A 25,261-nucleotide genomic window follows, 5' to 3' on the forward strand; every position below is an offset into this window, starting at 1 on the left:
ATTTTTCTAAACTTTTCTGCCTAACTCTAAGTACTGACATCTGAAATATAATTGCCATGTCTATCCAATTCAGCTGTTCATTATCAATAAAATTACCTACGTGCTTTCTATAACTTGACACTGGATTAGTAGTATGAATAAAAATTATATACAGTCCACTAAATAAGTATTTGTAGACATACATCCACCACAGTTGGTATATAATTTAGTTCTTATGTTTATTCCAATTCTTTCACATTAAAAAGCAAATTAAACTCTAGCTATGGTTTAAGGTCTATTTCAGATTCCTCTTCTTCCAGATTCATCTTCTCTTCCTCTGCCTTCTTTTACATAGATATATGCCATTTTCAAATATACACATAAGTAGAGAAAATGATGTAATAAACTCCCATGTACACCTTACCCAACTTCATCAATTGTCAACATTTTGCCAATATTATTTCATCCATCCTTCCACTTCCCCATTTTTTTCTGGAGTAACAGACAGTGCATTACTTCACCCACAAAAGTGTGCATCTATAACAGCTAAGGGATTTTTAATATATAACCATAATGCATTTATCACACCTGTCAAAAATGAACAATTATTCCATATTATTATCTAATTCCCAGTTAATATTCCAGTTTACCTGGTTGTCAAAAAATTTTATTACCTCATTCAAATTAGAACCTAAAACAAGATCTAGGCATTGAATTGGTTATATATCTTAAATCTCTTCTGCTCTTTTCTTTTACCCTTTATGCTATTTACTTGTTGAAGAAACTGCATCATTTGTCCTTTGGAATTTCCAACATTCTGGATTTGGCTGGTGTGATTTAACATGTTATTTTGCATTTAACAGCATTTTACAGAAAGTTCCTCAATTTGGGTCTGTCTGAAATTGCTTCATGATTTGATTCAGGGTGTGCATTTTTGACAGCAACATCACAGAAGTGAGGCTGGGTTCTCAGAGTATTGCATTAGAAGGAACACAATAGTAATTTGTTCCATTATCACTTCTGTAACCTTTATTTGCTTGGTTAAGGTGGTGTCTGACAGGTTTCTACACTGTAAATTTTCCTTTGTAATTAATGAGTAGTCTGTGGAGAGACACTTTGAAACTACTTAACATTTTGTTCCTCATCAGACTTTCATCCTCCAGTTTTAGCATCCATTGATGATTCTTGCCTGAATCATTATTACTATATTGATTACCAAATAGTGATTTTTCTGATTATATCATTCCTTGTGCATTTATCAATTGCCATTCTAAAATAAACAAGTACTTCTCTTTCTCCATTTATTTATTGATTTCCTTTTATTTGTTTTTATCAGCATGGGCTTGGGGGTTTCTTTTATATTCAGTGGGTTATAATACTTTACTATTATTGTTTTTTTCCATTTTTTATTGTGGTAAAAAACACATAACATGAAATTTATCATCTTAGCCATTTTAAGGTGTACAGTTCAGTGATATTAAGTACACTCATATTGCTGTGCAAATTGTCACCACCATACATCTCCAGATTTCTTTTCATCTTGCAAAATTGAAACTCTACACCAGTAAACAATAATTCCTCATTTTCCCTTACCCCCAGCCCCTGGCAACCACTTCTTTACTTTCTATCTCTATGATTTTGACTACACTAAGTGCTTCATTTAAGTGGAATCATACACTATTTGCCTTTTGTGATTGTCTTACTTCACTTACCATAATATCCTCGTTTCATCCATGTTGTAGCACATGTCAATAATTTCCTTCTTTTTTAAGGCTGAATAACATTCCATTGTATGTACATACCATATTTGCTTATCCATTCATCTAGCAATGGGCACTTGGGTTGCTTCCACATTTTAGCTATTGCAAACAATACTTCTATAAACCATGAGTGTATAAATATCTCTACAAGATGCTGCTTTCAATTCTTTTGGGTATATACTAAGAAGTGAATATCTGGATCATATGGTAACTCTACATCTAATGTTTTTTGAGAAATCTCCATACTGTTTTCCACAATGGCTGTACATTCCCACCAACAGGGTTTTAATTAATCCACATCCTCACCAACACTTACTACTTTCTGGTTTTTTTGATAGGAGCCATTCCAATGAGTATGTGGTATCTTAATGTAGAGTTAATTTGCATTTCTCTAATGATTAGTGATGTTGAGCATCTTTTCATGTGCCTATTTACCATTCATATAATTTATTTTCAAAAAAGTTAAAGTTCTTTGCCCATTTTAGAATTGGTTGTTTGTTTTTCTCTTGTTGAGTTTTAGGAGTTTTCTATATATTCTAGGTATTAATCCCTTAACAGATATCTAACATGGAAATGTTTTCTCCCATTCTGTGGGTTACCTTTTACTGTTCATAGTATCTTTTGATGCACAAAAGTTTTAATTTTCTTAAACTTCAATCTGTCTGTTTTTGCTTTTGTTGCCTGTGCCTTGATGTCACATCCAAGAAATCACTGCCAAATCCAATGTCATCAAGCTTCTTCCCTATGTTTTCTTCTAAGAGTTTTATACTTTTTATGTCTTAAGTCTAGGTCTTTAAATAATTTTGAGTTAATTTTTATATGGTATTAGGTGAGTGCCCAACTTCCTTCTTTTGCATGTTTATACCCAGTTTTCTTAGCATGATTTGTCAAAAAGACTATCCTTTCACCTATTGAATGACTTGAACTCCTTTGTGGATATATGTCAGTGATTATTTCTGGGTTTTCTATTCTATTACTTTGATCTATGTATCTGTCTTTATGCCAGCACCATACTCTTTTGAAATCTATAAAATATAATGTTATGTTTGTTGGTATGTTTTGACAACAGGAAATGTGAGTCCTCCAGCTTTGTTCTTATTCAAAAGTGTTTTGGCTATTCAGGATCACTTGAGATTCCATATGAATTTTAGGATTTTTTCCTATTTCTGAGAAAAAAAAGTCATTTGGGTTTTGATAGAATTGCATTTAATCTGTAGATTATTTGGGGTAGTATTGACATCATAACAATGTTAAGTTTTCTAATCAATAAACATGGAAGGTCTTTACATTTATGTCTTCTTTAACTTCTTTTAGCAATGTTTTGTAGTTTTCATTGTGCAAAACTTTTACCTCTTTTGTTAAGATAATTCCTAAGCACCCCCTTTTTTTTAACATCTTTATTGGAGTATAATTGCTTTACAATGGTGTGTTAGTTTCTGCTTTATAACAAAGTGAATCAGTTATACATATACATATGTTCCCATATCTCTTCACTCTTGCATCTCCCTCCCTCCCACCCTCCCTATCCCACCCCTCTAGGTGGTCACAAAGCACCAAACTGATCTCCCTGTGCTATGCGGCTATTTCCCAGTAGCTATCTATTTTACATTTAGTAGTGTATATATGTCCATGCCACTCTCTCACTTTGTCACAGCTTACCCTTCCCCCTCCCCATATCCTCAAGTCCATGCTCTAGTAGGTCTGTTTCCTTAATCCCATCTTACCCCTAGGTTCTTCATGAGCTTTTTTTTTTTTCCCTTAGATTCCATATATATGTGTTAGCATACAGTATTCTGTTCTAGTCAGACAAGATACTTTATATTATATCTATCTTTAAAGTCTATTGAGACTTAACGTGTGGCCTAACATATCCTGAAAAGAATGTGTATTTGCACTTAAAAAGAATGTGTATTCTGTTGTTATTGGGTGGAGTGTTCTGTATATGTCTGTTTGATCTAGTTGATTTAATGAGTTGTTGAAGTCCTCTATTTCCATGCTTATCTTCTATCTGGTTATTCTGTCCATTATTGAGAGTGGGATATTGATGTCTCCAACTATTACTGTAGAACTGTCTATTTCTCCCTTCAATTCTGACAATTTTTGCTTTATATATTTTGATGGTCTATTGTTAGGTTTGTAAATGTTTGTAATTATTATATCATTTTACTGTATTGAAATCTTTACTAATATATAATGTTCTTCTTTGTCTGTTATAAACTTTTTTGATTTAAAGTCTATTTTTTCTGATATTATTATAGCCAATCCTGTTCTCTTTTGGTTACTATTTGGATGGAATATTTTCTTCCATCATTTCACATTCAATCTATTTGTGTCTTTGGATAAAAGTAAGTCTCTTGCAGACAATGTTTTATTATATCATGCTTTTTTCCATTCTGCTAATTTCTGTCTTTTGATTAGAGAGTTTAATCCATTTACATTGAAAGTAATTGCTGATAAGGAAGGACTTCTGTCATAGTACTATTTGTTTTCTACATGCCATACAGCATTTTTCTGTTCATTTCCAGCATTACTGTCTTCTCTTGTGTTTAGTTGATTTTTTTTTGGTAGTGAAACATTTTAATTTCTTTCTCATTTCCTTTTGTGTGTATTCTATACCTATTTTCCATGTGGTTACTATGGAGATTACATCTTAAAGTTATAACACTCTAAGTTGAACTTATACCATCCTAACTTGAATAACATACAAAAACTGCTTGTTTACAGCTCCATTCCCCACCCCTTTCAATTGTTGATTTCATAAAATTACATCTTTATACATTGTGTCTGAAAACATAAGCTAATAAATTTTTATGCATTAATCTCTTATATATGTAGAAAACAAAATGTGGAATTATAAACCCTTGTTACAATAATACTAGCTTTTATAATCACTCATGTATTTTCCTTTACTGTGATCTTTATTTCTGCATAAGTCTTCAAGTTATTGTCTAGTGTCCTTTGATTTCTTTCTTTTTTTAATTAATTAATTAATTTTTAAATTTTTGTCTCTATTGCTTTTCGTTGCTGTGCGCAGGCCTTCTCTGGTTGTGGCGAGTGGGGGTTACTCTTCCTTGCAGTGTGCGGGCTTCTCATTGCAGTGGCTTCTCTTGTTGCGGAGCACAGGCTCTAGGCACGTGGGCTTCAGTAGCTGTGGCTCACAGGCTCTAGAATGCAGGTTCAGTAGTTGTGGTACACAGGCTTAGGTGCTCCATGGCATGTGGGATCTTCCTGGACTAGGGCTTGAACCCACGTCCCCTGCGTTGGCAGGTGGATTCTTAACCACTGCATCGCCAGGGAAGCCCTGTGTCATTTGATTTCAACCTGCAAAACTACCTTTAGTATTTCTTGCAGGGCAGGTCTAGTGGTAACAAATGTCCCCAGCTTTTGTTTATCTCGGAAAGTCTTAATTTCTCCCTCACTTTTGAAGAACAATTTTGCCAGACATAGGATTCTTGATTGATAGTGTTTTTTCTTTTGGCACCTTAAATGTACCAGCCCACTGCCTTCTGTCCTCCAAAGTTTTGTTTTTAAATACTTATTTATTTATTTGGCTGCGCTTGGTCTTAGTTGGGGTATGAGGGATCTTGATTGCCCATGTGGGATCTTTGTTGTGGCATGTGGGCTCTTAATTGTAGCATGTAGGATCTACTTCCCTGACCAGGGATTGAACACAGGCCCCCTGCGTTGGGAGTGCAGAGTCTTAACCACTGGACCACCAGGGAAGTGGTGGTCCTGCAAAGTTTTTGAAGAGGAATTTGTTAATAACCTTGTTGAAGATCACTCGTATGTCAAGAGTTGCTTCTTTCTTTCTGCATTCAAGATTATTTTTTTGTCTCTACTTTTGACAGTTTGGTTATAATATGTCTTGGTGTGGGTCCTGGGTTCATCTTACTTGGTGTTCACTGAGCTTCTTGGATTTATATTCACGTCTTTCATCAAACCTGGGAAATTTTTGACCATTATTTTTTCAAATGTTCTCTCTACTCCTTTCTATTCTCCTTCTGGGACTCCCACAATGTATATGTTATTCTACATTATGAAGACACACTTGTCCCTTATTCTCTGTTCACTTTTGCTCCATAATTTTTCTTTTTGCTCTTCAGACTCAATAATTTCAATTGTCCTGCCTTTCAGTTCACTGATTCTTCTCCCTGTTCAAAAATGCCTTTGAATTCCTTTAATGAATTTTTATTTCAGTTATTATACTTTTAGCTTCAGAATTTCTTTTAGGTTTTCTATCTCTTTACTTATATTTCCATTTTGATTATACGTCATTTTTTTGTTTGCTTACTTTCTGCACATATCCTTTTAGTTCTCTCTCAAGCATTTTTGAAACAGCTGTTTTAAAGTCTTCATCTAGTAGACCCATCATCAGGTCTTTTTCAGGAACAGTTTCTGTTGATTTTTTTCTCTTTTCAATGGTCCATACGTTTCTGTTTCTTTGTATGCCTTGTTTTGTTGTTGTTGTTGAAAACTGGACATTTGAATCTAACAATATAGTAACTCTGGAAATCAGATTCTCCTTCCTCAGGGTTTGCCGTTTTGTTTTGTTTTCTATTGCTGTAGACTATCTCTGTGCCAAGGATCAGCTGAAGTACAAACTTAAGATCTTTTCAGTCATTTTTGATCCTGCTCCTTTCCCTGGGTATGCACAATGACTTTCTAATTTCTCTTGAATATGCAGTTGCTTTTTAATGCCCTAGTCTTAAATGTCTCATTTTCAAAAGGGAGAAAAAGAAAAAAGTGAGGGGGGGTGGTAAAAAGGTATTGGCCCTTTAAACCCTCTGGAAGTCACTCAGAGGAGGAGGGTCTTGCAAGGAAGAGGAGAAGTGCAGTAACAATGGCTTCCCTCCTTTGTATCTGCACCTCCATGTTCAGAAGCTGCAATCAATGACCATAACACAAATCCCTAACATTTCATAACAGGATCCTTATTGCCCACCTTGGATCCCACAAGCTGTGTGCAAGCTGCTCCAGGAATACATACACAGCTGCCTGATGTGGGGCATGGGGGAGGGAGATGGGTAGCCACTGCTAGGCTAAGAACTGAAATTGACTGAAATTAATGGCAGTTTACCCTTTAAACATTCCCCTGGAATTTGGAAGACTTCAACGGATGCCAACGTTCAAAAATACTTACATCAAACAGTTTCTACCAGTGTAATTGTTGTTTGAGTGGGAAGACTGATTCTTGGTGCTTTATACTCTGCCATCTTCCCAGAACCCTCCCCCTCATTTATTTTGATGAATAGATTGTTGTGGCCCTTCACGCTTGCTCCTGTGTATTTGTTACAAGCCCCATAATTTTTCAGGCACATCACTTTCTGGCAGAATAAGACATTCAGGCCTATCTCATACTTTCCCTATACTAGCTCTGGAATCTCTGTTTCAGGAATCTCATTTCTCTAAGAAACTTTATCCTTTTAGTATAGAATGGTATTTAGGAACCAAAATATGGGTGCTAGGTGTGGTAACTGCTTTGGAGAGAAATTGATACTAAGATCTTTCAACATATGTATAGATGATACAGATATAGATATATAGATATAGATCTCCATAATAACACACATCTACATCCATCTCTCCCTCCCTCCCTCTCTCTCTCTCTCCAACCATGAGTTCACACTGATTCCTCCAATTCAAGTTGAACATCACAGCAAATCTTTTAGTTTTCTCCCTCCCCATATTTGCAACTCCCTTCCTCCTGACAGTGAGAAAGCTGGATCTTGATGTTCTCAATATTTTTAGCTCTTTGTTCCATTCCCCTGTATATTATCAATCTCCTGATCCTCCAGCTGCCTCTTTGGCCCCAGTCCTTCAGGCTTCACTCTCCCTGGCCATCTCAAGGAGAGGAAATGAAGGAGAACAAATAAGTATTTTTTAACTGAAGAAAAGAACAAAAAAGGGAAGAGAAAGAGAAAAGTAGAGAAAAGGAAAAGGAAGAGGAGCTTTTTAACCTGTCTCCACAGTCACACAGTAAACTGTGAAGGGCAGAGAGCAGGATCCTGTGCAGAATGAGGAAAAACTGAACAGAGATAGTTAACATTTTTTACCATTAAACAAAGCTCTGGGATCCTTTTCCTCAACACAATCATTCTTCTATAATGTACTGGGAGAGACTAGCTGATGTTTGTTCTTGTTTCAAAAGCCAGAGATGTCTATTCTGCATGCAAAAGAACCTCCTAATAAAACTCTCCTTATCAGTATAATGTTCAACCTAACCTGGCTGTATCTGACCGCTAGGCCAATAGGTGCAGAGGCCACTGACCCTGGAGCTAAGTGGACTATGGAAACTGTCATGTGTAAAGGAACAAAAGTCCCTGATCAAAGGCAGGTGTGCAGGGAAAGTTGGTCTTCTCTGGCATGCTCTTGGCAGGGCACTCCGACAGGTCTGGCAAAGATGGGAAGAGAGTTAGAGGTCAGGGCTGGGGCACAGTTTAGAGCTCCATGGAAGGGTTGATTTCAGACAAAATTGTGAAACAGGCAGGATCTGTCCCAGGATGGAACATCTGTTCAAAAGCCCCTCTGGCAATTGACTTCTCCCAGGCCACACAGCGGGATACTATGGAGGGGAAAGGAAGGCTGGGGAATTCTAAGAGCCTGGTATAAAGTGGGCCAGGATACCAGGGTGTCAAGGAGTCTTCATTTTAAAATGAAAGAAGGATCTCAGGTAGAGGAATCTGCTCCCAGAAGTGGAGTTAATTTCCAGATTTGTATTTGGAAATCACCTGCCCAGTGCTAAGCAGGAATGTAGTGGTGACAGAAGGAGCATTAAGTAAACATGAGAAATGATCACAACTGCAAAGACTGGGACAAGAGGAGAACCTGGTCCTGGTTCTCCTTGACTGGGGACACCACTATATCTAGTGTGATTTGGTCATTTGCTTCTACACATTTACTTCTATTCAGTAAGACTTTCAGTTGTTTAGTGACTTAGGTGAGTTAGTTCACTCTCACCACCTTTTATTTCCCAACTAGAAAATGAGAATAATAATACCTACTTCATAGGGTTATTATGAGAACTAAATTAGCAATTAAAGTAAATCACCTGGTACAGTACCCAGCACATTATTCTCCTTCTTATTTTTATTTATGTCATGACCAATATCTTCCCCTTCAATTCCTGTGTGCACAGTGTTGTGACCCCAGCTCCTGAGTCACACCACATCAGGGAGCCCTGCAAGCATGCTCACCACTAGATCCTAGACAATGCATCATAAAGAATATAGCAAGCAGATGCTGCAAAATTTTTTTCACCTTATGCTAGTTACCCATGCACGCTTTTTATTCACCTGTCCATTCTTGAGGACAGATACTGGGTATTATCATGTGCAATCTGTAGAATAAAATGGGTATGAAATTGGAGTCAGAGACTCCTCGTTTTGAATCATAGGCCACTTAGAAGATACATGATGCTGGACAAGTTACTTACCTATTCCTAGTACGTTTTCTCTTTAATAATAGGAATATGAGACCTTCTTGGGTCCTTTCGAAGATTACTTACAGTGCTATTAAAGTGCTAGTCCTGCCTGACATGTAACAGTCACCAATAGATGGGCAATGCTATCATTATTATGGAACACTCAGCACAGACTGAGTACTAACAACATATTCAGTGAATTAATGAAGTGACCCCACATAATATCTTCATGGCACCTTCCATTGCTAATGGACCCTTCAGCAAAACACACCCTGCAAGACCATCTAGTACAATGATCTCATTTTATAGAGAGAAAAACTGAAGCCCAGCCAGAGAACATAACTTGTAGGGTGCCCAGCAGACAAAGCCAGAACCCAGGATTTTGGACTCAATATCCTGAGCTATCCCCACCATCCTGTGACATGCTTTCTTGAAAGGTGTCATTCATAATGTCTTCTAAGTCATTTAGGGATTTCACTTCCCATGCTCTTTCACCAAGAGAAGCCAAGTCCTGAGATCTTCAGGTGGGCCCATGAGGAGTGGCTGGTTAAGCTGAGCAGAGTCTAGTGCTCCTGGGGCAAAAGAAACAGATTGCAGATTCCTCTACTGCCCTGACAGCAAATGCCATTGTTTGATGTCCCTGCTCTGCGTGGGAAGAGGATAGCAAAGTCCACCTGGTTTCTTAGCTGTTTCAAAGTAAACCTTTGATCTATACAGATTTGTAGACAATTGGTGTCAACTCTTGGTTTCTACAATTAAATTATCCTACCCTTTTAGTTGTCCTAAATGTTCCACAGATAGGCCTTTTACATAAATATATGCAACTTGTCTATATGTGCAACAAGACTTATTAACCCCTCAGGGTAGAATCTGCCTGAAAATAGATTAAGTAGCCTCTATCTCCACCCCTCCACCCCAGGGGAAAGTGGTGTGAGGTTGCAGAAGAATCAGTGGACTGGAGCTATGAATACACAAAAATTATACACCAAGGGGTGTGTGTGTGTGTCTGTGTGTCTGTGTGTGTGTGTGTTATGATGGTGAGAGTCCCATGATTTTATTAATACTCAAAGGGGTCCATTAGTACCCCAAACGTGTTGAAATTCTAAACATTTATTATCTGCTCTTGTCTTTTTTCCAAGTCTTAGAATTGGGAAAAAGTAGAGGTAGAGTGCTTGATAGCTTTTCCCCAGACAGGGAGAAGTCCCTGTTGGACCAGGATCTTCAGGCTCCTGCCTCAAGTCTAATCCACTCAAGACTGCAAGGGTGGCTCTCCTGGTAGGGGAAACTGGTGGCAGAGACTCAAGCCCATCAGAGGCAACAGTCTCTGAGGCTTCAGGCAACAGAGCCTGAGGACTCTGTAGCAGGTGAAACTCTAGAAGAGAGTCTTCCTAGAAGCCCCAGGTTGAAGGATAAGCATGCTGTGGCTTCCTAGGGGTATCCTGTAGGGAGACAGCCTAGGACGAGATGTGAAAATACCTTTCCCAAGAAGGACAAAAGGACCTGGAGCAGTCTGGTGCAAGAGACTGCTGAACGTGGAATCAGATTTGTGTAGGAAAGGGAAAACAAGGATTAAGTAAAAGGAAGGTTTAGACCAAAGTGGACAAGGGAATAAAACCAAAAAACCCAAGAAAGCAAGCTACTATGTTTTTGAATAATGCACAAAACAACAGAAGACGGAGCTCTGTAAAGTTAGAAAATGTTTCCTGAAAATAGCCTTAGTCTAAAAGTTCAGGAAAGCAAATTTCACATAAAATTCAGTAACCAAAAGTACTGCGGTCAAATACTATACAAAGTTATTACAGAAAATTAAATAAGAAGAAAAATAACATACCTACAGACAATGAAAGCATGCCAGAAAGACATAGCCTCAAAATATCTAAAATCTATAACCTACACAAAAGTATGGAGAGAGCTAGAAACAGTAGAGATGTGGGTAAATATTATAAGATTTTTTTCATTTTTAAATTTCTTTAAAAGGTAATTGACAGCTTGATGTAAAAATAATAAAAATATACTGTGGAGTTTCTAACATATGTAGAAGTAAAATGTATGATAGTAAGAGCACAAAAGATAAAACAGGGAAATCAGTGGGGTAGTACAGCCAGCTTGTGATGGCTTGCAAAGGCTGATTGTGTGTATCTCTGCTCAACTCTGAATTCATTGACATTACTTTGGTAGCTTGAAATCATCCATGGCGAGAGTACATACTCCATGAAACTGGCAAATGACACAAATCAAGGCTTTTTTTACCTTGAAGATCTGGTTGTTAAAAGTTTATCCACACATCACTGGGGAAAGTGAAGCTGTACAGGATCTTATGTTAGACACAAAGTGATATAATGTTATTTGATGCTGGTATTAAGCTAAAGATGTATATTACAAACCTTGGAGAAGATATTAAAAATAAAATAATAGCTAATAAACTAACAGAGAAGTAAAATGAAATACTAAAAATTATTCAATTAATCCAACAGAAGGCAGAAAAGAGGAAATAAGGAACAAGGAACAGATGAGACAGATAGAAAACAAATATCAAAAATTACATTATATATAAATGAACTAAACACATCATTTAAAAGGGAAGAGAATGTCACACTGAATAAAAAAAAAAACTATGTGCTCTTTATAAGAAACCCTCCTTAATAGAAAGAAACAGATGAATTAAAAGTAAAAGAATGTAGAACAATAAACCAAGCACAAACTATCATGAGAAAGGTGGAGTGGTCATATTAATATCCAATGAAACAGACTTAAAAAGAAAAAGTATTACAGAGACAACTAGGAACATTTCATAATGGTAAGGGAGTCAATTCATCAAGAAAGCCTAATCTCCTAAATGTGTATGTAACAAAGCCTCCAAATATATAAAGCAAAATCTATTTAAACTGGAGGGAGAAATGAGCAAATCCATACTTATAGTTGGAGAGTTCAATCCTCTTCTCTCAGTAATTAATGCAAAAAGTAGATAGAAAATGAGTCAAGGCAGAGGATGTGAACAATAACTTTAGCCAACTTGACCTACTGCTACTTATAGTACTACACTACATATTACAGAACTACACCAAACAATTAAGAATACTTTTTTTTTTAAGTATACATGGAACATACACCAAGATTGGTCATATGCTGGCCAAAAAAAAAAAAAAAAAGTCAATAAATTTAGCAGGATTGAAGTTATATAGAATATATATCTTCTGACCACAAAGGAATTAAATTAAAAATAAATTACAAAAGTATATCTGGAAAATTGTCAAATATTTGGAAATTAAAAAGAACTTTTAAATAATCAACAGATCAAAGAAGAAATCTTTGAAAAACTAGAAAAAATGTACCTCAATGATAATGAAAATAAACATATCAAAATTTGTGGGATTCAGCTAAAGCAGTGCTTAGAGGGAAATTTATCATTTTAAATGTCTATATTAGAAAAATAAAATGGGCTAAATATTGATATAAGCTTGCACCTTAAGAATCTATGAGATTAAAAAATAATAGTGGGACTTCCCTGGTGGCACAGTGGTTAAGAATCCATCTGCCAATGCAGGGTACACGGGTTCGATCCCTGGCCCGGGAAGATCCCACATGCCGCGGAGCAACTAAGCCCATGTGCCACAACTACTGAGCCTGCGCGCTAGAGCCAGGGAGTCACAACTACTGAAGCCCCAAGCCTAGAGCCCACGCTCTGCAACAAGAGAAGCCACCTCATTGAGAAGCCCACACACCGCAATGAAGAGTAGCCCCTGCTCGCCTCAGCTAGAGAAAGCCCGAGTGCAGCAACAGAGACCCAACATAGCCAAAAATAAATAAATTAAATAAATATAAAATTTAAAAATAATAATATGAAAATTTATAAAACTAAAAATTCATTCTTTGAAAAGTTCAAGAAAATTGATAAAGCTACAGCTACACAGGTCAAGAAGAAAGAAGAAAATACAAATTACCGGTATGAAAAATAGAAGAAGAGATATCACTACACAACCTATAAATATTAAAATAATAATAAGGAAATATTTTGAGCAATTTTATGGCAAAAATAGACAATTTAGATCAAACAAATTCCTTGAAACACAAATTTTGCCGCTCTAGATTTTCACTGGTTCTTTTTGAAACCTTACACTTTTTACTTTATGTTCATGTATGTATGTATGTATGTATGTATTTTTGGCCACATGGCTTGTGGGATCTTAGTTCCCCAACCAGGGATGGAACCCGGGCCCTTGGCAGTGAAAGCTCCCAGTCCCAACTATTGGAGTGCCAGGGAATTCTCTTCATGTTTTCATTTAAATCCTTGTGCCTGTTTATAACAACTGTTTAAAGTTAATTGTCTGAATACCATCATCTCTGTGGTTTCTAGGTGAGTTTCTACTGGTTGATTTTTCTGATGACTCTGGGTCACATTTTGTGCTTCTTTGCACATCTGGTAATCTTTGTATCTGATGCTGGATATTATGCATGTCACACTGTTGAATATTTAGATTTTGTTGTATTCCTTTAGTGAGTATTGAGGTTTATTTTAGAGGGCAGTCAGGTGACTTGCAGATCTGCTTGATCTCACCAAGGCTAGTGTCACTCTCAGTAAGGGCAGTTAGGGAGCAGCCCTTAGTCTACAGCTATTTCAGCCCCAGCTGCCTTCAGAGAAAAGCTTAGGTGTTCAGTGAGGTCTCTTCACACTGGTTGGTAGGAACGTGATTGACTCCTGGCCCCATGGGAGCCCTGGGCATTGTTCAGCTTATGGGCCTCTCACAGTCATTCTTTGCCTAGCCTGACGGACTTCAGTTTCATTCTATACACAAGCAGATTAGTATTTTGCCAAACATTTCAAGGAGACTCCTGTACAGATCTCTCTGTATACAAATTCCAGTCACTCTGGCTTCCCCAAACTCCTATCTCTGTTTCCTCAACTCAGTGTGATGGGCTCTCTTGGGTTCCTGCTCCCTTTGCCATGATCTGGAAATTTCCTCTAAGGAAAAAGTAAGGTCATCACTCTGCACACCTCTTTTCTTTTCCTTCTTTCAAGGATCATAGTCCTGCACTGTTATAGCCCAATGTTTGAGAACATTTGTTTCATGTATTTTTTCCAGTTTTTTAGTTGTTTATGGAAGGACAGCAAATCCTGTACTGGTTACTCATTCACAGGCAGAAGCAGAAGTCCATACACCAAACTGACACTTCACAATATATAACTTGGGTTCCCATGCAGCATTTATTGAGGCACTACCATAGGCTGGAATCATGGTAATAATAGATAAGGCAAAATCTCTGATAAGAAATTGACTTAAATGAGTATAAATCACACTTCTAGGAAATTTACTGCAAAAAGGTAGTAGGATGAGATTTTTGCAGTAATTTTCATATTTTTCAATTAATCTGATCAGGAGTTTGATTCCGCTTGACATTATGGATTTTAAATGCTCAAATATATTTTCAAAATGCAGAAACTCATTCCTTATCAGTCCTTGATACTGCACACACTAATGCTTTTTTTGCACACTCAGACTCCCTTCAGACAGATTTATTGCTTAAATGCTATTTAAGTGACTCGTGGGTAAAACCATCAAACAATAGGGAGGGAAGTTGAGCTAGTATGGTAGAGGTCTAAAAAAAGATATAATTTAATACATACTAAATTCAGAAGCACAATCCTAGTATAAACAAACCATTTTCTGCCCCTGCCAAAATCTGAGAACATTTCATGAAGTTTTCTGAAAGGCACAATAATTTTTATTCATTTTATTTTTTGCATCAGTTACAGGACACACTTATAATGATTAACTGATATTAACACAGACCCACCATGCAGACAAGTGAGAATGTGGCCCCACTGGATTTGCAGGCTCTGAGCATCTCTGCGGTTGCCCACTTGGATCAATTTTTAATTTCCATGGAATGTGCAGGCATCCAGAAGTTCTGTGAGAGGTAACATAAGAGAAAGACTGTCAGGTACTGCCTGTGCTTATTAAGTGTGATGCTGTTCCTATTTTCTAAAAGTAAACGGTAGGTAATGAAGATTTTTTTAAAAAAATCTCTCTCTCTCCTCTAACTGATGTCAGTGCTATCCTTAAACATCTACATTTTCCTCTCCTCCTATTCTCCACGTCTCTAACACATGATATAATTTAACAAAAATTCAGGCACACTCCCAATAATTTGATTATTCCAGCTCTAATTTTATTTCTCCAACTTATTTTTTTTGAGGCAGCTATGCCATGTCTATAGTACATAGAAATAGAGAGAAATGACTTACTTAGTGCCACTTCTACATATGTATATATGTAGAGGTGGCCTGCTTAGGCTAACAACACTTGTTTATTTTAATATTAATTATACATTTTATTTAAAATCTTTGAAAATTGGTCCACTATGAGTGGTATGTATGTGTCATTTCCAACCTCCTCCCTACACTGAAGTGCTCCCACACACAGACATTTTCATTCTATTAGCCAAAAAATGGAAATATACATGTAAACAAGTTCAATTTCCAAATGATCTTCAGTTCTGTTGCACTCTCTGGCTCCTTCAAATGATTTGGCCTTTTCAGTTAGTGTCTTATACTGTGGCCTAATTGACTGCCTCCCTGGTAAGCCTGAATCCTCTTGCAGGGCCAGGAGCAAGCCTTCCTAATCTTTGTGTCCTATTCGTACTGGCCCAGGCTTGGCACACTGTCGTCCTTAAGACAAACATGTTTACCTTGACCCCCACGTTATTGCTCCTTGGTGTTTATTCTACTCACCAGAGTGTAAGCACTGTCTCATGTTAGCAATAGCATGAAGATACTCTGGCCCTAAGTATTTTTGATAAGTTGTTCTGTCCTGAAGGTTAGCCAAACATTCTGTATCATCGCTGAAGAGCAGATCCTTGCTTGAGGATTTGAACAGCTGGAACATCATGTATTCAAACCCGTTTCTTCCAAAGAGCTCCTGGGTTAGACAGACAGACGGCGAGTGACCAGCAGCACCGGGCAGCATGGAGCTGTGTGTTCTGCTTCAGAAGCCCCGAGTCTGCTGGACTGCTCAGCGCCAGGCCCTAGGAGACCTGGGACACAGAGACAGCTTAGGAGGTACCGTAGTAAAATGGCACAAAGCATGGCCTCTGGGTTCAAATCCAGGCCCTAGCTTTTCCTGTCGAGTGACATTAAGAAAATTCTTGACGGAGCTCAGTGAACCTCAGTTTACTCATTTGTATATGGAGGTAATTACGCTAAATACTGAGATGATGTATGTAAAGCAACTGCTAAATAGAAAGAGCTCCAAGTTCACAGCTATATCACTATCCCAACCAATCACTGCCAGATGTTTTCAACTCTCTGGGTCATTCTTCCATGTCTTCCTGTGGCTGGAGCCCTTACTACCTTGCCTCTTCTGTTCTCTGGACCTGCCCCAGGCACTGACCCTGCCCCTCCCCCGCTTCCTGCCCCTCCCCCCTTCCTTTGTCCACTTTCCTTGTAGCCCAGGTGACAGCTTGCTCTGTGTGGGACCCATCCCTTCAAAAGTCCATGACCAAGAGCCTCTGTATTTCCACCTGTCCCTGGGTCATCACCTTTTAACTGGGATGTGTGGGCAGAATGTGCTAAGATATGTATGACTCATTTGGGGCTCCTCCAGGAATGGGGTGTGCTAGGGCAAAAGGCAGACAAGGCTCTGGGTTTCCTTAAGATCATCTGATTCAGACAGCCACTACTTCATAGGGTCATCCCTTGTTGGCTGCCTGTAGAGGTCATGAGTTGTCTGAATGTTGGTTCTTCGACTTTCACGAAACCAAAACAGTCTCAGCCTACCCAGGTCCAGGAAACACACTGGGATCCTCCCTAGGTCACACAGAGTAACCTCCGTTCTGCCTTTTCCACATGTAGCCCAGCCTACTGTGAAGGGCACAGGGCCAACTCCCTTATTTCTGTGACAGAACAAGCCCAAGAGGTACCACGACTCTGCTTAGAGAGTCAAGTGAGTCTCAGGGAGATGCTTGAGATACCCATGCGTCTGGGACTCTTCCAGTCCACTGTGATATCCTAGACAGCCCCAGAGCAAGAAGTGAGCGCAGCCGCCAGCCTTCCGCATTCATCCGAGTCAGGGCCCACTGCCGAGGGAGAAAGGTCATGCGACTGGGATGTGCCTGTGCAGCTCTGCAAGTAACCTAAGCATTTGTTTGGGGGATGAGGACTGAATTCCCACACCTGTTGATTGAAGAGCATTCTGCGGACAAAATCCGCCTTATCTTTCCTTGAGACCACAGCATGACTTGGGGCTATGGCCAGGTGGCAGCTCTGAGCCTCGGTCACAGGCTTCCTGGTGCCATCGAGGCACAGCAGCTGGAAGTCCTCCTGCTTCAGATCCTTCGCCCAGGCTTCAGGGTTCTTTCCTGGGGAGAGAGAGGAGGTGGACGGGCTACAGCTGACAGCTTTGGTCAAGGCACCCTCAATGGGGGGTGTGACCGACCACCAGTGCCTGGGAGAATCACAGAGGCGCAAAAAAACCCAATAAAGCCTTTACAATAAAGCAGAAGAGCAACATTCATAAACTCATAGATTCTCTTAAAGGCAAAGATTTCTTCAACAGACCTGAAAAGCACTAGGCAGAAAGGAGAAGATTGATGGATTGAACCATACTAAAATGAAGAATGTTTATCAAAAGACATCATCAAGAAAGTGAAAGGCAAGCCTTTTCAAAGAGGGACAAGATATTTGCAATACACATAGCTGACAAAAACTTGTATCCTGAACGCCTAAAAATCAAGACAGCCAGATGTGCTCATATGGACTGTGGCAGCTGTGTGTTTGTCAGTTGAGTTCAAGACCAATGTGATAACCAACCCTGTCAAGTCTGCCCAGACATGAAGAATTTTCTCATTCCCTAAATAAAAAAGGTTAGACCAAAGTCACCAGAGTCTGATGGGGTTAATAAACTTCCCCCTTGCTCATCTGGGGAATGATTTCCCAGGAAGGACTCTGAGTTTTCCGAGAAAGGAAAGGACAGCGTAGGCGCCTACCGTCAGTGTTCCGCAGGACCGTGGGATACTTCACAAAGGCCACGTCTCCCTTCTCAACCAGACACCTGCACAGAGAGGGTCAGGTCAGCAAGGAGGACTCACAGCAGTGGGAGGGAGAGGCTCCAAGAGGGAACCACTGGGAGCTCCCAGCCCTACCCCGGGCCACTTACACCACACACGCTCCTGTGATGCCTGCTGTCCCTGGGGACTCAAGGGGAAATGCCGTGGAAAAAAGAAGTCTGCTTATTTAGATTCTATTGTAGATACCTATTGTTTGGTTCCTTGTTTTAAACACTGATTGGTTTCTCCACAAGAGCTGCTTGTGTTCTCCTATTAATAGGGATATCCAAGGATAATTCTCTGGTTGGATCAAAACACACATCAGAGATTAAAATCAGCGTGGAAGATGTGATTCTGAAGGAGTCCTATCACATCCATATGTCTACTCAGCCTTAACAAAAGTTAATGTGCATCATGAGATATTTTTCATGCTTAATCCCCTGAAAAATGTTTCTGTGTGTTTAAGGTGCATTCTTTTTTTTTTTTTTTTTTTTTGTGATACACGGGCCTCTCACTGTTGTGGCCTCTCCCGTTGCAGAGCACAGGCTCCGGACGCGCAGGCTCAGCGGCCATGGCTCACGGGCCCAGCTGCTCTGCGGCATGTGGGATCTTCCCAGACCGGGGCACAAACCCGTGTCCCCTGCATCGGCAGGCGGAGTCTCAACCACTGCGCCACCAGGGAAGCCCTAAGGTGCATTCTTTGTGAGAAATGTTGAGCGCATTAAAAATCAGTTTTGTGACATTCAATCAGTTGGAATTGATCCAGTTCTCTCTCTCTCCTAATCTTCGGGTCCCTCTATCATTAGCTAGGCTCAGCTACTCCGTTCAATTCTCCATCTTGCTCTATTTCCTTGCTTCAACACCACGCCCTCCACCCTGGCCAGTACAATCTCAGTCCTGAAAGAGCCTGATCGTCTGCCTCAGGTGTGTCTGCACCTCGGCAGTGAGGTAAACCAGAGCTTCCCGATCGTTGACTTCACCTGGGCATTCCTGTTGTCCCTTCTCTGCTCTAGATCTGTGATTCTCCAAGTGTGGGCTGGACCGGCAGCATCAGCACCAGTGGGAACTAGTTAGAAATGCATGTTCTCGGGCCCCACCCCAGACCTACTGGCTCAGGAATTCTGGGGGTGGGGTCCAGCCATCGGTGTTTTAACAAGCTCTCTGGGAGATTCTGATTTGTGCTCAAGTGTGAAACAGTGCCCCCTCACCCCCGCTCTATAGAGCTTGAGACAGCACCCCCTCAACTCTATAGAGCATGGACTCCAAAACATTCTCCCACTTCCTGTAAACCTCTGTCTCTCCACACACCCCTACCCAACACTCACACTCTGACATGTGCTTTGGCTTCCCAGAGGAAACACAGAAATCATCACTTGGGCTTCCTTTCAGCATCCTTCTGCCAAATCTGGCAGCCCAAGACTCCAGCACGCTCCTGTCCTCCAGGGACAAAGGAGGAGGGAAGGTCTCTCTCCAGCAAAAGTCTCCTCCCTGGGTGGTCTGCACCTCACCCACGCTCAGGCACTTTCCACTGTAGTCATCCTCTTTCTCTTCTATAACCCTCTTCACTCTTCTCATCAGCTTCCACACTTCTTGTAAAAACAAACAATAAGCCCTGCCTTGACCCCACACTGCCTTTAGCAATGGGCCTCTCTCCAGGACTCGTCCAAACACCTGAAAGGATCATCGCACTTGCCATCAGCACCCCTGCACATGACTCTCTGACCCTTGCCAGTCATCTTAGGGGACTGACTCAGTATTGAATCTCCTCCCGCCCAGGTCACCAGATCCAGGAGCTAGGTTCACTGTACTCATTTTATTTGATCTCTCAAGTTCATCCTTTCCCCAGTGATCTGAAATGTCATCTTTGTTTTAGATTAAATATAGTATGTCCATGTACCTGTCTTGGAAATTTTTTCTCTTCCACTGATTTATTTGTCATTTTTCACATAAACCAGCCTGTATTGCTCACAGCATTACCATATTAAGTAGTATTATAATATCATTTTTATACCTAAGAAAACAAAATTCCCTTTGTATAATTTTATTTTTAAATTCTTGGCTTTTGTTCGGTCTACCTAGCTTTACTATTTTTTTGAGTACTGACCCCCCCCCCCCCCATCTGCTTTAATCCATCTGGTCACAGCAGAGGCAGCTGGAACTTCACAGTGCAACTTCACAGCATGAGTTATGTGAGCGGGAAACTTTCACCTGAACTGGGCTGACAATCCTATGTCCTGGGACCTGGGACTAATACGTTATGGTCTGTGTTTGCTTCTTTATAACTAAAGACCTGTAACAATGCTGGGGCTGCTGGTCACAGACATTCCCTCTGTGTAGACTGAGAAACAGAGAAAACCACCCTGCGGGGAAAGAGAAATGAGGCAGATGTGCAGAGAGAGAGAGAGAGAGAGAGAGAGAGAGGAGAAGCAGAGTGCTAAAAATTCATTCGTCATTTATCCGGAATTCTAATTTAACTGGATGGCCTGAATTTTACCTCGCAACCCTCGCCTTAAAGTATCTTGGCTACTCCTGAGGCTCAGGTCTCAGCCCTTACGAGGAGGAAGCTCCCACAGCACCTGTTAAAATATGCCCTTGCCTCAAGATGGTTCATATGGGTGTTTTCGCTTGCAACCAAAGTCCTTATTCACTTTATTAAAGAAAAAAGATGTGAACCAAGATCAGCAGATAAAATGTATAGTATACTAGAGAGTAAAAAGTGCTAAAGAAAACATAAAGCAAGAAAGGCGGATATGAAATATTGGCAAGGGTATGTGTGTAAAATCAGAGAGTGGCCAGGAAAGACTTCCCTGAGAAATTTTAAAGGAAATGAGGGAACTAGCCATGATGCTATGAGAAGAAGGAGCACTGCAGGTGGGGGTAAGAGCAAGTGCAAAGGCCCTGAGGCAGGAGTGTGCCTGATATCTTCAAGAAACAGCTGTGATGCCAAGATCACAGATGAAGCAGAGACAACAAGAGGAAAGATGTAGGAGATGAGGTCACACAGAGCCTTCCCAGATCTCAAAGGGGCCACACAGGTCAAAGAAGGACCCTGACTTTTACTCTGAGTAATACGGAAAATTACTGGGGGGCTTTAAGCAGAGAAATGCTTTAAACAGAATCACTCTCGTTGCTGTGTTGAGACAACACAGCAACGAGAGTGGGGGAGGAGGATAGGACAGATGCCTGGAGATCTGTTGGGGGTTATAATCCAGGGAGAGATGATGGTGGTTTAGATCAAGGTGGTATCACTGGAGATGGGCGATGAGGACAATTCTCGTTACCCTTTGCAGGCAGAGCTAACATGATTTGATGATGACCCAGACATGGGGTTTGAGAGAGAGAGAGTAGACACGGTTATCACACACCAAGGCTTTGACTTTTTCCTAAAGGAAAAACAGAGTTACCTTTAACTGAGATGGCGAAGACATCAAGAGGTACTGGTTTGGGTGGGAGTGTGTAAATTCCAAAAGGTCAGCTTGGGACATTTAAGCTTGACCTGGTGATTAGAAACCAAGTGGACATGCCCAGGAGGCAGTTGGATATATGCGTTTGGAGTTTCATCTGGAGTTTTGAAGAGATGTCTGAACAGGAACATAAATTTGGGAATTGTCAGCATATAGATAGATCGAGACTAGATAAAACCACCAAGGTCTGAGCATGAAGAGAGAAGACCAATGTTGGAGCCCTGGGGCACGCCAACTTGTACAGGTTGGGGAATGGGGTAGAGCCAGCAAAGAGGCCGAGATGCAGTAACAGGAGAGGGAGGAGGGAATCCAAGAAAGTGTGGGGTCCTGAAGCCAGGGAAGAAAATGTATGCAAATGGGGGAAGAGATCGGTGGTGTCGGTGATCTGGGCTTTGGATTTATTTAACAACACAGAGGTCCCTGGCAATTTAAAAGTGCAGTTTCAGCTGCGTTGTGGGTGGTGGTATACGGGGGAGGGGGTTGGGAGGCGGGGAGTGGGGAGGTATGGTGGGAGTAGTCTTCTCACGTGCCAACAGTAAGGAGGAATGTTTTCTGTAGATAATTTAAATACAATAATAAAACCAACTCCACTGGTTGGGGTGGGGGAGGTGAACAGATTCCTAAACTAGGCTTTGGGGAGATTGAAAGGAGAGAAAGTGAACCGAGCACGGACACTAAAATATCCTCCTTCAAGGAATTTTGTTGTAAAGAGGAGAGAAATGGAAAGCTGCTGCAGAGGAAAGTGAGGTCAAGAGAGGTTTTACTTATTTCTTTATGTTTAAGGTGAGAAAACAGCAGCATGTTTGTATGCTGATGGAAATGATCCCGTAGAGAATAAGATGTGAGAACACAGGAGAAAAGAGGGGGAGGAGCGCTGGGGCAACGCCCTTGAGCGGGCTGCCTGCCGGAGACAATCACTGCAGATGCAGGGCTGGGCTCGGCGAGGAGATGGCCCGCTCCTCCCCAGTAAAAGGAGGGAGGGCAGCGTCCAGGGGCGCACACATGCCAGCACTCGGCAGATGTGGCGGTGGGACGTTGTGGAGTTTCTCTTTTGATTGCTTCAATTTTCTCAGGTGAAATAGGAAACAAAGGTGTGACAGATGGAGGAAGAAGTGTTGGAGGATTGAGGAGAGGAAGAGTATGGAATGGTCTTGTAGGAGCGTGGGGTAGTAACGGACTAGAGACTTCTGGCTCATCTGAGCTGGGTTCGCATTACTTTAAAGGGAGGCCAGTCAGCCTGGAGGCGCTGGCACCGAAGTATAATGTTGCACCCAACCCAGGTCGAGGTTCAGCCAGGAGAGATGACCGGCATTTGAGGATGTGCCCAGGGGAATAATTATCACGGTTGGCTGTGGAATGTATGCTGCATCCGGAGGGGGAAAAGGACATGAGGGTGGGTGTGAACAGGATCAACGGACCTCAGGTCAGTAGGAATGGTGGAGCCGGGAAGCTAGAAGGCGTGCAAAGGCAGGCAGGTGGTGGCGGGCAGGATGAGATGTCTAGAGCTAAGATTGTTTTTCGTGTGCTCGTCTGCACTTTGAAACTTCCGTGGTTCTGGATAGAACTCCGAGGACAGAATTCTAGGTCTCTGTGATTCTACTGTAATCATACCAAAATGGGACCATGGACCCTAATACCAATGTACTTCCCAGTGTAAAGAGAAGTTCAACTATTTTAGCCTAGGTTTAATGTTCAGCATATATTTTTGTAGTGGGGTCTGTGAAAATATGTAATTTATGTACGGCTTATGAAAGTGACCAAACTTTGGAGAGGGAGGGACGAAGCAGTCTGGCAGTGTGATGAGTAGAAGGCTCCTTTCTAGAGGCTCACGCGTTCTCCACACCACCCTAACTCCACAGGGTGCCCTTCATACTGAGAATTAACTCTACCTCCTTAGCCAGGCCCGCAAGGCACCGAGACAGCCAATGCCTGCAGCTCCAGCCTCCTCCCTCACCTGATCCCCTCCCACCCAATGCTCTACTCTGGTGCCTTCTCTGGCCTCAAATATGGCACCATTTGTCCAGCCCCAGCCTTTGTCCTTGCTGTTCCTTCTTCCTGGATTACTCTTCTCCATATTTTCTCAGGCCTGATTCCCTCTCAACATTTAACCCTCAGTTCACATGGCCCCTCTGATCCCGAGGCCTTCCCTGACCACCTTTTCTAAGATTGTCCCTGAGTCACTGCCATATCACCCCCCTTGGTCACCACCACCACCCCCAGCACTTATCACAGTCAGGAAGTGATTGTGCTTTAAGTATTTATTGTCTTACTCTCCCCACGGTGTGTCTTGCTGTTGCTCTAACCTCTCTACTTAGAATAGTGCCTGCCACATACTAGGTGCTCAATAAATATTTCTTGAATGGATGGAGGAGCCCAGGAATATGTGTTTTTAAATATACTCTTCAACCAGGTGTAAGAAGCATGTAGCCGGTGTCCTTCCTTTGATCTTAAACTGGGTCTCTGAAAGATCCTGTGACTTGTCCACAATCACACAGAAGAACAGATCAAAAGTAGAAGCAGGGTTGTGACCTGTGTCCATCAGTCTTGCCTCAGGTGCCCTGAGTCTGCCGGCTCTGCCCAAGAGTGCTCCAGGAAGGGGCTGGGCTTGAGTCCTCAGGGCCCCTGGGAATCTGCAGTTCTGTTCTCTAATTCTGGCTCCTCCTAAATGCAGCACCCAGATGGTGGGATGATGAGAGAGGTGAAAGGGCAGGAAGTTCACCAGGCTGGTGCCAAAGCGAAAGGTGGTGGACAGATGCTACTTGCCTGAGAGCCCCACTCGAGCCGTAGTACCCCTCGTGGCTGTTGGGAGCACACGTGTGGGCTGGCATGCCACTGCCATTGCACAGGGCACAGAGACTGGACGCTGGATCAGACCCAGGGGCACAGCTTTGACTGAAGAATTCATCTGCGCAGGAGGACATGAGAGGTCAGCTCTTCCTGCCTGTGTTGGCAAGAAAGCCTCAGACTTTGTTCCTAAAATTGCTTGAGTGACATAAAGACACACTCAGGTATTTAGTACCATATGACTAGAAACAAGAAGCTTATGGAATTTTTTAAAAAAAAAGGTTGCAGCTGAAGCAGAGTAAAGGGGGCCTGGCTGAAGCTGGGACAAGGGTCTTTGAGATCACAGCAGTCCCGGCACAGGTCAGTGGTGTGGACGGGTGGACACAGGTTTAACCCTAAGAGAGTGGACAAAATTGGAAGTCCTAGATGGTTGAACCTGTCCTGTATGCTTTCCGATCTCTACTGCTCTTGTCCATCTTTACAAGGTCTGCCATCGTGACTCAAAGGCCAGGAAGGGGCCCAAGAGGCCCAGCTGCCCACCCCTGTGCTGATCCCCAGGGCACTGTGGTGAGGAAACCACACAAGCCCCGCCCTCCTGGACCCCAAGTTTCTGTGGTGACAGTCACGACTCATGTAACCACGCCAGTGAATTTATGTTTCCCTATCATCGTGTTTCCCCACCATGCTCTGGGAAAAAGAACATAGTTCCACGGCTACAGATAAATGAACCTGGTGCATACCTGGGAGTCAGGGAGAGGCCTCAAGTGGAGAGATGAAGAATGAATAGGAATTACCCAAGTGAAGGGCAAAGG

At 41.4% G+C, this 25,261-nt stretch overlaps 1 protein-coding gene across 1 annotated transcript in view; it reads right to left on the reverse strand.

The window, feature by feature from the left end:
• Positions 1-14,857: 14,857 nt before the first annotated feature.
• Positions 14,858-25,261, reverse strand: part of LOC101272786 (inhibitor of carbonic anhydrase) — a 40,280-nt gene continuing 29,876 nt past the window's right edge. Inside the window, exons 13-17 of the mRNA XM_004278921.2 lie at positions 24,429-24,570; positions 18,142-18,206; positions 17,330-17,514; positions 15,890-16,076; positions 14,858-15,066 (exon numbers count right to left, since the gene is read on the reverse strand). Coding sequence (XP_004278969.1) covers positions 15,032-15,066; positions 15,890-16,076; positions 17,330-17,514; positions 18,142-18,206; positions 24,429-24,570 — 614 coding nt within the window. The 3' untranslated portion in view covers positions 14,858-15,031. The remainder of the gene's footprint in view (positions 15,067-15,889; positions 16,077-17,329; positions 17,515-18,141; positions 18,207-24,428; positions 24,571-25,261) is intronic.

Source organism: Orcinus orca, chromosome 5, assembly GCF_937001465.1.
Source record: "Orcinus orca chromosome 5, mOrcOrc1.1, whole genome shotgun sequence".
Classification (NCBI taxonomy): Eukaryota; Metazoa; Chordata; class Mammalia; order Artiodactyla; family Delphinidae; genus Orcinus; species Orcinus orca.